We start from the raw sequence: 15,849 nt of genomic DNA on the forward strand, positions 1-15,849 counted from the left end.
TTTTAAGTTCGATTTCATTGGTGACAAACTAATAAATTTGGAAACATTTCTCGGTATCAGAAAAAATTGAATTTTGTTTATTAGATCGTATCATCAACTACTAACAAATAATCCAAGATGATCTCTAGCTTTACATACGACAACATAACGATCCATGTTACTACCTCGACGAGAGCAGGGTTCAAAACTATGATATTACGCTGTTGAATGGACCGAACAAAACTCAAAACATCGATTGAGTAAAGAATTCTGGCGAATTCTCGTTTGCGAAGTTTACGCCGGATGCAGACAATTTGATAGCATTTAGCAGTTAAAAACGATAATTTCAAATGCGTTGGACCATACCGAAAAGGATGATTGAATCCATTGAGAGATGGGGAAAAGCGAAGGCATCAGCTAATATGGTTCCACTGAATTATATTTATTTTCTCAATAAAGTGTTTCTGCGAGAAACCGATGATTGGATAATCTGACAATCTCTCCACTCGATAGCCCGGACAACGTAACTTCGTTTTGTTCTTGATCTTTATGCGCTCAATTCCATTTCTATACAGTTTTGTGTGTGAGTGTTTTTTTAATAAAAAGTGCACAAAAGCACAAGCATGCTACATTATCTTTACCTAAAACCTGAGAAACCAAGTGATGTGTTAACTAAATACAACATTGTACGCTCAAAAGTCTACGAGATCTTGCAAACAGAATTGCTCATTACGTTGTCGGTTGTGTCATCAGATTTGAGTAAAATCATGAAATGTGAAAAAAGTGTTAGAGCCGACATGGTTTGTTGTCACTATTCTTTTCATGCAAGAGAAGCCAAAGTATTTTTTCAAGGACTTTCTTGCAAATGATGGAAGGTTCACAAAATTTAAACGCCGATTCGACATCCTTTTACCGAAATTTTCTAGGGTAAAATTACCTTCAAAGAAAACTGCTGCGTCATTTATAAAATATTTTGAGGGAAAAGATAATGGAGAAAGTTTGCACTCAGAACAAGTTTACAAGGCAGATAAAAGTATACTGAAGTAGTTCTCCGGGAAGATATCTCCGGATCAGGCAAATCTGCATCGGTTAGGTCTATAAATGGTAGGGGAGTCTGGCAATATGTGGGCTTCCAAACATTTAGACGAAAATAAACTAGCAACTATCTATAGAAGTCAATTAAAAAATTGAGTAACGAGAGACCTGTTTCCGGACTAGAACTTTGTCACTTTGTATGGTGGTATTTTTTTTAAAGATTAAGCCGCTTACTTCTAAGAGCGTTTCTTTGCCTTGGGCAACTGTTGAAGCCATAATAGTCCAAATAGGGATGAAGTTGTTATAGCAAAAAACATACGACAGTTTTATCAATATACAGTTTCTCCCGCCTAATATTTTACCTTTCCCTTAACTGATGTTATAAAAGCTCAAAAGACATATTTCAAACATAGGCTCTTGTATGAAAGTATTAATAAGCTTGGAATCATACAAAATAGTCTGAAGGAGTGCAACAAACAATCTAGTAGCAAATCGCGCCAGGTACACTTGCGAAGTCCAGAAAAAATTGTGACCTTCATAACCTTTACTACTCGAAAATAACGGCTAAATTATCGATGCTCTAGTACCGAGACGATGTTCACAGGCAACCGACGGTTTGGTGACAAAGTAAACAATAAGCATTTCCGCACGAACGAGGAAATTATTGAAGAAATTAGGCAACGACAAGAATGGGATGAGACTTCGAAGGATAACGATGTAGCCGCGTCCACGACATGGTACAGGTAAGCGACGCTTTAACTGCCATTGGTGCCTGTCTGCCGTGAATAAAAGAAAGAGATGTTGATCCCATTGACATCTTTGCACTGAAGAGGGGTAACAAGCGTTTAAGGAATCTTACCGATTCAAAGGGAAAACAGGAAAAGGCAGCTATCGAATTTCGATTTTAGGTATAGTATGTAGAGTAGAAATATTTCACTTTGTTACAGACTAAATAATGACCAATATTAACTAATACCGTTTAAAATATGATTTAATAATTTGATCAAGAAGGATAAGAAGAGCAGCGTTCGATCTGTAATCTCAACCGATCCATGCACGGTCTCCCGGTACAACGAAAAGAATTTTTTATTAGTCCGAAGAAACCGAAGAAAAGTTAGTGGGAAACTTATATTTCGATGGAAAATTTTGTAGTCCCACTGCATAGGATAGAATATAGAAAATTCCGAAATTCTCCGAAAATCTTTCATCCTTCAAAAAGGTGTACAGAAGTTGATATGATAAGGTTAGGCATGGAATATCCCTACTAAAGCAGAATTGTTATTGGTTATTAAAAAATTCATTTATTTTTCCAAAAAAGATATATAAACAAAATTCTTTAAAATTGCCTATAAAGTATTGAGAAAAAAACGTATGGTCTCACGAGGCTAATCTCAATGCTTTTTACTCCACAGATCATTTAGCGAAAGTTTTGATGTTCGTTACTCTAAGATGCAGCAACTTGAATATAATAATAAAACGATTTAGGAGTATATCTTGGTTTTGTTGGTTGGTTGCATTGACTAAGCTACAGAACCGGGAACGTCAAGTTCATGGAATATTAAACAATATTATTAGTCTTTTTGTTCAAAATGGCAAGCAACCCAAACAAAGAAACCTTTCCCAAACACAACACAATAGAACGTGTACATATCTGCCATGCGAGAATAAAATTTTTGGGGAGAACTGTTACAATCGTCGCTACATTAGTGATCAGAAGCTGACAGCTTATACATATATAGTAAATGAAATCTAAGATTGGAGTTGTAGGACTGTCCCGACACGCAAACATCAGAACGCAGCATTGCAGCTATTATTAGCGTAATATGATATGCTCCGATTTACGTATATAATTCAGGTCTCCGGGCCTCTACATAACTTGAACGCTAATGATAACAAAGTTTTTATGGTCCAATACGATCTGACATTATTAAAAAAATATCCCCAGATAATTCGGTTGTGTGAAAAAATAATGAAAGCTCGCAAGGGTTGAGTATGGACGGAAGATGTTTCCTTTTTTCTGGTTGAATAATTTTGTTATTTTCGCAGCTAAAGATACCGCAATTTGAAATTGTTATTATACAGTCATATGAAAAAAACAAACAGTCATTATAGGATTAACTACCAGCAAAAAGCGTTAAAACATGTTGTGGATATGTATTATGCGAATGCAAATAAATGGCAATGAAGTAGATAAAAGTAGTAAGGCTTTGATGCAAGGATGCTAAGTAAAAGGTGAAAGTGGTAATCAAAAGGTCACATCTTGAAGAAGAGCTGCAATTCTATTACGACTGTGACATGAATGCCCGGAATGGCTGACGAGTGAGCCGCCCTAAACATTTGGCATAACGCAAAGGAGGAGAAATGCAACCTTTTCAATTTTTTTAGGAAATTATCGCACATTGCAAGAAACAAACAACAATAGCATTAGGCGTGGTTCATGCCCCACGTAGGTTTTATAGCAAAGAGCGGAAGTAAAGATGAAAGTGGTGAAAAGCTATTTCAAAATGAAGTAACAAAAACACAAATTTTATTTTTTAATGCCGAATAGTGAGATTTTTATTCCTCATATACCGGTATTTCGAGGACCAGTTGTCCACTTGCACTACCGGTATATGAGGAATAAAAAACTCACTATTCGGCATTAAAAAGTAAAATTTGTCTTTTTTTTTATTTCATTATAAAATAAGCCGAAAAACGATACAGATAACTGAAGTAATAAGTATTTCAAGTTTTGACAATGGTACAGTGCCTTCATGTAGAAAATATAATAAAACAGTCAACAGCAGGAGCTTTATTCATGAAAAAAAGTAAACAAAGTTAGAACTGGTGGACTAGCCATGTATTATTTTTTAAAACACTTCTCATCGAATAATGCAAAGTCGCAGAACTTTAATTGTCGAACAACTTGAATATTAACATAAACGTAGGGTAATATGAGCAATTTATAAAGGTGGCGTGAAGGTATTTATTAATTAATCCAAAAATATTAGAGAAAACGTATCGACAGAAAGACAGTGGAAACTGACTTTCCAGGACAAATGTTGGCCGGACAATCAACATAGATTCAATAATGGATTATTAAATTGTTATCTACGAACAGGGCATACTGGAATTATAATAAATGACAAGAGGACGTTTGAATATGAATCTAATCTACACAAAGCACCAGTCATCAGAGAATGTAACGGACATGATCCTTTGAGCGATTGTTAACCGCAAGCTCCTACCATTAAAAATAAGTGAACAGGTATTAATTTCGAATTTCGTTCTTACGAAATACTGAAACTTCCACGAAATGTATATTCCGGTGGGTCTAGCGTCGCCCAGTAGAAGGAATTAGTTGTGATTCTAATTTAAAAAAAGCCAAAGCTTACTTTGAAGGGACGAAGTAACTATATTTCGATAAGCAAGAGAGAGAAGAGCCATTCAACTATTGATATTTCAAGCGAGCCTCTAGCATTAATGCCCAGCGAGCTTATTATCTCTAATAAAAATTTTTCCAAGTGCGTTAATTACTAACATAGCATTTAAATTTAATCATTTCGCCCTAAACGAGGTGTGTCCAGAAAGTAAGTATGATGGTTTTTCAACACTGACGTATATCTTGATTCCTTTCCTTGAAAATGAGACTAATTCTAGATTAGTGTATTGAAAACTAAGGAGTGCCACTTGCGAAATATGTCAATCCACTCTCCCAAATGCGAAATCCGCGGCGTCATCCGCCACCTCGTAGTAAATGGAAACGTTTCCTTTTGAGAGTTTATGGTGATAGAGTTTATGGTGACGAGATATTTTTTGGCGATATCTCCAAATTTTTACTGCACGAAACAATCACAGAAGCCCTCTTATTTTGGAATCTGTCTGCGAGATGAAACCCACCAACACCCACCCAACTGACAAAATAACACCAGTTGAACCGTTCGAATCGAGCGCTACAAGCTCGAAGGCGATGATTTTCTCTATTCCGTTGTTACTGGAGATTAAATTTGGGTTGCTCACTACATGTCTCAAAACGTACCATTTCATGCTCCGTCGAAACATTAAAAATCACAGAAAGATCATGGTATCCATGTAAAGGTATAATTTTCATTGAATATCTGGCTGAGGGGGAAACCATCAGCAAAACGCACAACAGGATAATGTCACCCCGCTTTAAAAAATTGAAATGGCGATTCAGAATAAAGGGAGGAGCATGCTGGCAAAGGGAGTCTGCCTGCTTCACGACAATGCCAGACCTCACACAGCCAACGCCACAAAGCAAATCATGAATTCGCTTGGATGGGATGTTTTGAACCACCTCCGCGTACCCCTGACCTGCCTCCTTGAAAGTGCACATGGATGGAATAATATTTTCAACGAGCGAGGAAATGGAGAACTGGGCGAAGGAGTTACCGGGCATAAAAAAATGATCCCCCGGTTCACCCCCTCCGTCGAAAGGGGTGGCGACTATGTTGAAAAAATATTTTGCATATGTACAAATGTAACCCTAAATTTTTTTAAATAAATTTGTTTGATACCTACACGGATTGAAAAATTTACTTTTTGGAGGTCCCTCCTGCCAAGTTTGAGAGACGATTCGGCGTAATAGATAAGCCTGAAAGATTTTCCATTGCTACCAGTGTCATTTTCAACCTTTTTATATTCACTGACTCCATGAAAAGTTATATTGCGTCCAGGATATTGTTTTTTTTTCTCACCGTAAAATATTAGAACTTCTAAACAAAATAATGAAAACTTAAAATAATTATACATTACTAAAGTTCTATTTTCTCCACAAATATGTAATTCACAATGCAATGAAATTATAATGTATGTATATGAATGTAAATAAGTTAAAAAAGGACAAAATTACAAATAATCGTAATGATAGCTTTTTCATATTTTTCTTTCATTTTTTCTTCCGTTTTCTCCACCTCAAATACAATATTAATAAAATAATAATTCTAATTTTAATATGTATACATAATTTCTATAGATATATTTCTTGTTTTGTTTTATTATTCTTTTTGGCCACTCTGTTTTAACTTATCGAATATTTGTAGTTTTGATCGTACAGCACCTTCGCACACTACCATCAAACGTTGTTGTGTCGGTTTACGATCTAAATCTACGAAACGAAATGCATCATAATCGCAATTATAATGATTGTAATTATAATGATGATCGTATGGTGATCGTTTCGAAATCGAATTATAACCTGACATACCTGACGATGATGACAATGTTGTTGCCGATGATGGATGATGATAGTCATTGGTGGCCGAACAAAATCCGCCACCACTGCTACCACCATTTGATTGGGACGACGAGTAGCAATCAGAAAGATACTGGTTCCGGGGTGTTATGGCAGTTGATCCTGTTCCACTACCACTTCCCGCTCCTACTCCACCGACGTCTGTTAGAAACGATGACGAGGACGATAAATTAAGTTTGTTTGCAGCAGCAGCAACTGCGGCCGCTGCCGACGCGGAAGCGCTATTCGATGATTGAGTTCCCCCAAAACCGAGACTGCTGCTCGCATTACTTATCGATGTACTGGATGATGATGACTTAAACGAATCAGGTACTTGGAGTGATTTGATGGTTTGCCCTTTACGCTCGAAATATTCAACAATTTTTGCTATTTGCGCTGATCTTGTATTTGGTATTGAAGTGAAGGATCGGTCGTCCCACAAAAGAGAATCGGATCCTGCCAAGCTGCTTATATCATCCGAGCTGTCTGTGTATATCGAGGATGTTCTGTTCTTCCGATACAAAAGCTGATTAGTGAATTGACTCTTCTGAACCAAGGAACTGATTTCCGAATCGAGTGCCAGCCGATTAATCAAACCCATATCAATTGACGTCGCATCAATGTTGCTAAGTAGATGATGATGGCAAGTGTATCGCTTCCGCGAGTCCGGCAATTCAAGATCGTCTAAACTTCTGAGCGAACTGATATTTGTGGACGTTCCATCATCGAGCAAGTTCGATGTGGACGAATCGTTAAGTGTTTGATTAGATAACTGGTTGCTGCTAGCCATAAAATAACAACACCTACAAAGACTTGTTAGTTTTTCAACTGGAATTTCCAAATTCAATTGGGTCTTGATCTTATCCATGCAATTGCAGTTATGATTCATTTTAAAATTTGTAGTGTCTGAGTCCTCATTGAAACACGAGAAGAATCCACTTTCTATGGAATCTCTTCGAGTTAAAGGCTTTGGATTATCTATCAAACAACTTGAATCATATGATGACCCTTTGCTGTTTTTATTATTTCTCTCCGTAACATCATAGCTTCCTTGCTGAGAAGCGAACAGTCTATCGCAATTACTTGTAGCAGTCTCTTCTTTTTGCACACTTTTAAATAGTGGATGCGTAAACAATGAATTCGCTCTATATTTGCGAATTGTTCCAGTGTTATTTTTATAAGAATCAATATCGGCTTTAGAATCATCACTGCTCGTTTCTGAATCAATGACAGATTCGCCACCATTAGGCACATGTTTACTTTTCATTTTGGCGGGTACGGCCGCAACCGTACACAAATCTGATATGAACTTTCTCCCCGTCGTTGGCGATGACGGTAAACTTTTAGGCTCATTGTATTGTTTACCATCTTTCTGCAAGTCGGCAAGTTCTTGCAAGAAAGGCGCGGACATTTCAAAACATGAGCTGAACAAATCCCCAATACCACCAGCATAGGTTTTTGGATTCGCTCCAAGGATCTTTTTAACGCCACGTAACTGGGCTAGCGCGGTAAACGGATTGGTTTTGACACCATTTTGATCCGTTCGTTTTGGTTTGTAGTGTGGATCTTTTAGACACATCGTCTCAGCGACTTTCCTTAGAGTTAGGTTTGTTGATACTGGCGATTCAGGAGTTGGAGTATTTGATGAATTAGGTCGATTCATGTGATGGCATCGAGCTTTATCACTGGGTGTTGTATGTTGCGGAAAATGAATGATATTCTCACTGAGAGACCGTCGATGCTGAGTTTCGGCGTCTAACTTTTTTGTGACCTTCTTTAAACGAGGTTTCACTGTATCCATATTATCTTTTCCGTTTTGGGACGGACCGCTAATCACATCATTTGATGCCGTTGTTAAATACTTTTTGCTAATACTTAAGTTGTTGTTATTATTTTGAATTAATGGATTGTTATTATTATTTATATTGGCGGGAATTTCATTGATTTTGGTGGTAGGCTGGGATATTTGCGTTTCGGAGTCGCTACTATTAGGACTTGTGTTGATTTCCAATGAACTCATGGAATTTGCGTCGTCGTATACTTCTTCGGATAGGTAATTCAATTTTTTAACGATATCATTAAAAGTTGGACGACTTTTTGGATCATACTGCAATGAATTAAGGGAAGTTGTCAGGAGAAGCTAAGTTTGTAATGAACAGTGCGTGAAATAATATCGCCATTGGGTTTCAAAAAATATTTCTTTTTCACTTGAAGGACAAAAAAGTGGGGATTCTGAAAGATTTAGGACTTTCTCTTTAGTTCCAATGGCGAAATTATATCTACGAGCTATAAGTGAAAAAAATACTTACGGTACAACAATAAAATGCCAATCTTAAAAATACAGGTGGCGTGTCAGGTGGACACAACTCAACAAATGCCAAATAATGTAATCCAAAACTATCAGTCCTCGGTAATATATCAGGATCGGCTTCAATGCGGGCAATTATTTCACACAAAACTATTCCATAGGAGAAAACATCACTGCTCTGATCATACCAAGTGCCTTTCAAACATTCGGGACTCATCCAATATGGTGACCCGACCGTATCTAAACGAGTCTTGCTTCCACTGAAAATCCAGAAGTAAATATTATACATGCTGACTCATATATAAACTTTCTATTACCATCTTGTAGGAATTTTCGCCGCTAAGCCAAAATCACCAATTACTGCATCCATAAGGCCATCCGAATGTTTACGTATCAGAATATTCTGGTACAAATCAACAACGAACAGTTAGAATTATAATTTAAGTAATATTATTGGGAATACCTTGCTGGTTAAATCTCTATGAAAAATTCCGGCATCGTGAAGATACTGCATACCTTTCGCAATTCCAAGTGCTAGTCTTATTTTCATTTGAGGTGTCAAGACTACCTCTTCATTGGCCAATAATTGCTCTAAGGAACCACTGTTTAGGTATTCGGTTAACGCATGCAACTGTCCTTCCTGTACACAGACTCCCATAAATCTGAAATAGAGAAAGAAATCGTCTATTGTTAGATTCCAAGGAAATCTGAAATTTCGTGCGTATAATATTCATAAATAGAAGTTGATTTCAAGGCAAGCAAACAAGAGAGATAGACTTTTCACATAAAATATCTCCAGATTATTGTTGCAAATGGTTTAATTCCTATTTTTATTTCAAGATACATATACACATCCACACGCGCAAAAATACAATGAATATGATGGAGCGGACGAAGTTCACTGAAAACCCCATACTGCCTATGAAAAATAAATTCCAGCAATTTGAATATGTTTGTCGGTGTAATAGACGTGAACAATGTAACCGAATCAACAATTATATCGCATTTGATTAAGATGCACCGTAATTTATATCAAAACACGATGCACCTTGCATAACAATGCAAAGATGAATCAAGACGCAGGAAATTCTAAAGTGCTTGAAATGAATGTATCAATCAGTGTTCTTCTTGGGACACTATTCTAGGAAAAAATGAGCATTGTCATTATTTAGTCAGTGATGGGCTTTGAAAGCCATATACACCCCATATAGATAAACGGATCCCTCAATTAAAATAGCGAATTTATTTTACTAAACTTCCTCTAGGTGTAAAATCAACATAATAATCAATTTAAAATCACTCTCTTTCTAAAGAGCGCACAGAAACTCAGTTCAGAAAAGCGTCTATAAGGCTACTCACAGGAACCCTAAGAAACGCAACACATTCAGCGGGTGGGAAATTCTTTTTTTCTGGAAAATAAACATCAAACTTGACGAGCTAATCATTTATTTGCAACCAGCACTCAAATACCTAACACTCATGATAAATCAGAAACTTCAAGCCACATCTTGGGAGTTTATTAACAGAAGCATCTGGAGTGACTTCATTGCTTGTGAGAATGTTACAAATCATAGGCAGCCCAAGAGAAAGCCGCTGGCTCCTCATCTCGGGGGTTGTTAGTGTAATTTTCCTTTATGCAACTCCTACCTGCTTGTCATTAGAGGGCAGTCATACAGGAGGAAAAGTGCAATACGAACATCGTGTGTCCACCAAATATCATCCGACGAAGCAGCATATGTGATAACAGGCATGGACTTAACACAAGACATGAGGACGCTAACTTGCGACATAACCAAACTCCTTTTGCTTCAGGAACGACGGGTCCCCATATTGCCTGATAAGCGAGAAATCGCCAGAGAATGATAAGAATAATCCTTTCTTATACTGGGCTACATATCTTCTCTCAGTGCTTGGCAAGGTCTTGGAAAAGATTATGGTCCAGGTGAGAACATTCCATCTGGTGTCAGGCCCCTGGAACCTTCATAGATTTCAAAGGCATCACAACTGTGTGCGTGTAGTTACCAAAAATTAGCTGTCTCAATGGAGGAAACCATCGCAGTGTTGCCGAAAGGCAAACGACATTGTCTGCCCCTAGTAAAGTTACACGCATCGAATTTGGAAGTGGCAGAAAGTGATATACTTGGGAGTCACGAAACACATGCGGCTTTATCTGCATTTGATCGAACTCAGTACGCGTTTAATCAAATTGATAGGTATATTTAGGTGTGAAGAGGATTTTAGCAGAAGAGCTGCTAGATCCGTATATGTGGAACACTTCCTTGCATGTTCTATGTACCGATCCTCCCCTTGTATGAGTTTTCGATGACGGTACAGGACAGGAAACTACCCTACGCTTGTGAGAGCTTGGCGTTTCACCGTGTCTTCATTAATATCGGACGGTTTCGACCGACGCCATGCAGGTTTTAATGGATTTTCTTCCTATTGATCTGGAGGTTTGCCGCAAACTGGTTTAGTTGGTGCATATCAGGTGGAGGCAAAACTGGGATGTCTGGAGTTCCTTATTAAGGCAGGCCTAGACCGGATACCGGTTGTTGCGCCGTTGATGATGATATCAGGCGGAGGGGTTAGGACCGTCTGTGATCAAAGGGTGCTTAGACGAGATTGTCACATATAAGTGGCAGCTTAGATAGAACGATTATGGGAAAGATCGGGTCACATATGAGAACATTAGAAGTGTGTTTGCCAGAGGAATTTGTGTCGTAGATTTGGGTTTGAGAGGGGCTTCCTCTGGCAGGACATGGTAGCATGAAAGAGTTTCTCTTCTCCCGTAACCTTGCCTTCAGTTAGAGCTGTGTTCTTTGTGGTGCAGACTCAGAAGATTGGTTTCGCATCAAGCTGATTCCAGTCAAACCGCCTTTGTCCGAGTAGGACAAAATGAAGAGATCATCTCTGAAACAAGCAAAAAGATGTGGAGAATGTTGTCCGAGATTCGCCGCTTACAGGACAGAGGAAGAAATTTCACCGAGGCAGCGTTGTTAACCGAAAATACCGTAGAACACAACTAATTTTAGAAATAATTATGAGAGCGAGTGTTCGCATGGCTCAAGTGGTTAAAGCGCTAGGTAGCGAAAGGTCGCGGTTCAAATCTCACTGATGGCAGAGGGATTTGTTAACGTGACTGGATGTCAGATACTAGTCGACTCAACTCTGAATGAGCATCTGAATTAAATCAGGGTAATGATCTTGAGCGAGCCAAAGATTTTTATTATTATGAGAGCGCTGGAAAAATTCAACAACAATGTGCTGAGGAAAGATTTGCTTGGAAGGAATTTAATGAATGATACTAGTCACATTGTAGTCAGTAACTGATCTTCCCCCGCGAGGTTTTACCGGCTTGCCAATCGCGAGGAGTAAGTGAAGGAGACCGATTTCAATAAAATTTGACTCCCAACAAAACCCTAAAAATCGAGAAAATTCTACAAGAAATATAAAATAAGAGTATAGTCGTTTAATATACTCAGTGCGGGGATTTGTTTTTATTGAAAGGAAGTGAGTTAATTTATGACGAGTCAATTTAAATGCAAGAAAGTCACAATCATGCCATCCCGTCTCTCGTATTTTAATGTAGAACAAATTGTCAGAGATGTACCAGAAACTATCGGTTGATACCTCATGGAAGGCGAATTTTCCTGAAACTTAAAAATCGATCGTGCTGGACGAAACTGTAAGTTGGGATATGTGTTAGTAAACATGTTCATTTTTAAGGTTTTGTTTAAAACAAAACTTTTTAAAATCGGTTTACTGTCTGTCTGTCACACGCATTTTTCTCGGAAACAGTTGTATACAAATCTCATGCGTATATTTTTAAGGGGGTGTAATTTTGTTCTCTCACCAAAGATAGTCATGTGGAGTATCAAATGAAAGGTCTCGGTTAATGTTTTCCGAAGCCGGTCTTAGTTTTGACATTTGTTGAAAAGGTAGAAAGTACGGGGGGTCGAAAGTGATAATTTTTTTAACGGACCCATTCTCAGAAACTCCCCTTCCGAAAAACCTGAAAAATATCAAGAGGCTGCTACTATAAGGTGTGTAGGATCCGAAATACCCTTTATACCGATTTCTGTTCAAATAAAGTTAATAATAGTATAGTTCTTTAATTTGTAGTAATCGACTGCACACGAACTTTCTGCCTAAAAGAAACGCAACATTTTTAACCAAGATTCTGAGAGATATGAGATTAGGTTTATTCGGACGACATGTACTCTTGTTCAGTGTAAAGGTGATATGCCATTAATAGTTTCATTTACTTCGACTTTTCAGTGGGCTGATAACTTGAATCCAGCCGAATGTTATGTTCTTATATTATTTAATGTAAAACTTACATGCGGAAGAGCAGTGTACAAAGAATGTAGTCATGTGAGCAATCAAATAGTACTTTACGATGCTGATTTTAAATTTTGAAATTGGTAGTAAAGAGAGAAAAGTACGGGGTAAAAAAGTGCAGTAATGAACCTTGGACGCATTCTCAGAAACTACTCACCCAAAAAATCATGAAGCCCTCTGGGCGTCAAAATAACCTTTGTTCAATGAAAGTTGATGATAGGTTTTTTGTATATCTTATTGTAAATTGAGTGGAAATCCCTTTATGTGCATCGTCCAGTCTAGAATCCATAATGTAGACTATAATATGGAGTACGGTAGCTTTGTACTGATGAAGGGAGTAAGTTCCTCCCGAAATATATATATACACAATAAAATAAAATTGTAGTTTGGAGTAAGCTACTGGTCTATCAATATGGAGCACGTTATTAGAAAGTTTGGTGGAAATCCTATTTTTGTTGGCAAAGTTATAATAGAACAAAATTGTGTGTTTAATGTAAATTTACTGTAACGTAAGACAAGAAATATCAATGAATATACATTACAAATGAATGAATGAAAATTTCATGGATCCAATTACTCTTACATAAAGAATACACAAATCTTTCATACGTGAAACGTTGAGCTTCCTGGTTCTGATTCTTTTTTAATTCACAGTTTAGTATTGCCACAATAGATGAATGCTGAAAAAATGCTCACTTAGTATTGCTGAATCAGCAGCAAAGGTATTATATAATAGATGTAAGATAATGTGCATTTTTTGGTCAGACTGGCGGGTATTAAAAATATAATAGATGACACACATCCCATCGTCTTGACTCACTATTGCTTTGATGACAAATTCGTTGATATGTATTTGATAATGAATGTCGTTAGTAAGATAGAAGAATTACGGATATTCTATGAAAATTATTGTTTAATTGTGAAGATAATACCATCATATTAAAGCCTATCAAATACCTGCATGAAACCTGGAGAAATAGTCGAACAATAATTTTTCTATTCGAAAGGATTATGCACTCTCGCGACTACTTGATACTCTGAACCCAAATTTACGGAAAGGCATGTACAAATTTTCAGCAGCCAAGTAGACAGAAGGACTACAAGTCTGTAGAATGTGACGAATTTAAGACCTTTACCCTCTTTTGGAACCAGTCATAACTGAGACTTTTTGGAAGATCCCAAATCTTGGAATTCTGTTGTAATGCTCTAATACCTGTAATCAAACCAAATTTAGCTGCGCTCTTGCAGTAATCAGGACTTTTAAATAAATGGTTTTAATTCTGCTTGTTTGATAGTATATGGTACTTTGCTACTTTAAGTGGTGAATGGAGATGTATCGGAATGATGATTAATAAGTACTGGTTTGTTAAAATTCTTTTCCTTAGAGAATATTTAGAAGCCGGAGTATGCAAACGGACAAAGGGGTTACCGATTGTTCTGGATATAAAAAAAAACTCGGAAGGAAGTCGACCAATTCAAATTGAGTATCAGTGCAAAACCCAATAAGAAAATTTGGAAACGACTCCCCTGAAAGTGGGATGGAAGTGCTTTCCAGACATACCCATGTGTCTTTCTATTATTATTCCCTTGGAGGCGAAGTGGTTGCACTTCCCGCCCATATCCTAATGTGCTTCTTAGGAAGCACTTACATGTAATTGCCATGTTCACGAATATTAATCAATCATTTATCGTTTAAATTACGCATGCTTTTTGAAAGGGAAATGATAAACGTTTGAAATGCTGCATGTAGTAGATTAAACATAGAGAATTTTTCATAGTGAAAGCGCGAAAATAATCCGTAATTTTTTTTTTCATTATCTCAAACTTGAGTTGTATTATACAAAATATAGATATCCTAACAAAGTTATTAGAATTGATTAAATGAGAGTTAAAAAATTATCAGTACACGTCCCGATAAAGAATTTAGGCCAGTAAAAGATAAATAGAGTAAAGTTTAAACAGAAATTTCGGTAAAGAGGAAAAACCCGAATTTGTGCAATTTTTCTCTACCCTTAACTTTTGAAAATAAGATATAATAAAACATGTATGAGTTTTTTCTTCTTTAAGGATTGAAGAGTCCGCATCCATTGATGTCGAATCGGATCAAAAGCTACTTATTCTTTGTTTTTAAGATTTTGTGTAAACCAAAACCTTATTACACGTATTTTTCTCGGAAATCGTTATAGCGATTGACACCAAATTTACGGAAAGGTGGGAACTGCGAACGCTCACACATACAGTGAGTCACATCATTCTACGTCGAATTTAAGGGGGCTCCTCATATATGCTAAAGGGAAGTGTAAATTTTTTTTCTACCAAAAAAAGTCGTGTGGGGTATCAAATGAAAGGTATAGGTTTCCGCAGCCGGTCTCAGTTTTGACATTCTTGGAAAGGTGGGGAGGGCGGGGAGTCGAAATTGATCATTTTTTCACGGACCCATTCTCAGAAACTACCCAACCGAAAAATCTGAAAAAAATCAAGAGGCTGTCGCTATATGATGCCTAGACTCCGAAATACCCCCATACCGATATGTGCCCAAATAAAGTTCATGATAGCCTATCACTATAATTTTTAGTAATTGACTGATAGAATTGCAGCAAGGTAGACTATAACATGGAGCTTGATCCTACCAAGTTTGGAGGAAATTGCCCCAATACTAACAAAGTTATAATAGGTCAAAGTTGTCTTTTCTATGTAAATTCAAAACCTTGAATGTCAGTATCACGCGAAAGTGGATATTCTCACGCATATATGGGTATATTACGTGAAAGATTCTAATGGGTCAAACGTCGACTCAAATATTTTTATAAAAGAAATACACAAAACCTGAAGTGTCCGATTTCCCGACTTGTTTTTGGCTTAAGGATAGTATTGTCGGAAGCGGAATTAGATTCAAGCAAAGCGAAAAGATTTTCTACCCTCTTGTTTTTGTATTTTGTGTCATGCCCATATA

General features: G+C 37.2%; 1 protein-coding gene across 3 annotated transcripts in view; it reads right to left on the reverse strand.

Annotated features, from left to right (window-relative positions):
• Positions 1-5,761: 5,761 nt before the first annotated feature.
• LOC119653072 (probable serine/threonine-protein kinase roco5) overlaps positions 5,762-15,849 on the reverse strand; it is a 231,585-nt gene continuing 221,497 nt past the window's right edge. The window contains exons 4-8 of one of the 3 annotated variants that reach the window (XM_038057555.1): positions 9,019-9,217; positions 8,873-8,958; positions 8,557-8,815; positions 6,221-8,354; positions 5,762-6,121 (exon numbers count right to left, since the gene is read on the reverse strand). In XM_038057555.1, the coding sequence (XP_037913483.1) occupies positions 6,012-6,121; positions 6,221-8,354; positions 8,557-8,815; positions 8,873-8,958; positions 9,019-9,217 (2,788 nt within the window). In that variant the 3' untranslated portion in view covers positions 5,762-6,011. Of the gene's footprint in view, positions 8,355-8,556; positions 8,816-8,872; positions 8,959-9,018; positions 9,218-9,332; positions 9,513-15,849 lie in introns of those variants that run through there. The other 2 variants (XM_038057556.1, XM_038057554.1) reach the window with 2 other exon arrangements.

This window comes from Hermetia illucens, chromosome 3, assembly GCF_905115235.1.
Source record: "Hermetia illucens chromosome 3, iHerIll2.2.curated.20191125, whole genome shotgun sequence".
Taxonomy (NCBI): Eukaryota; Metazoa; Arthropoda; class Insecta; order Diptera; family Stratiomyidae; genus Hermetia; species Hermetia illucens.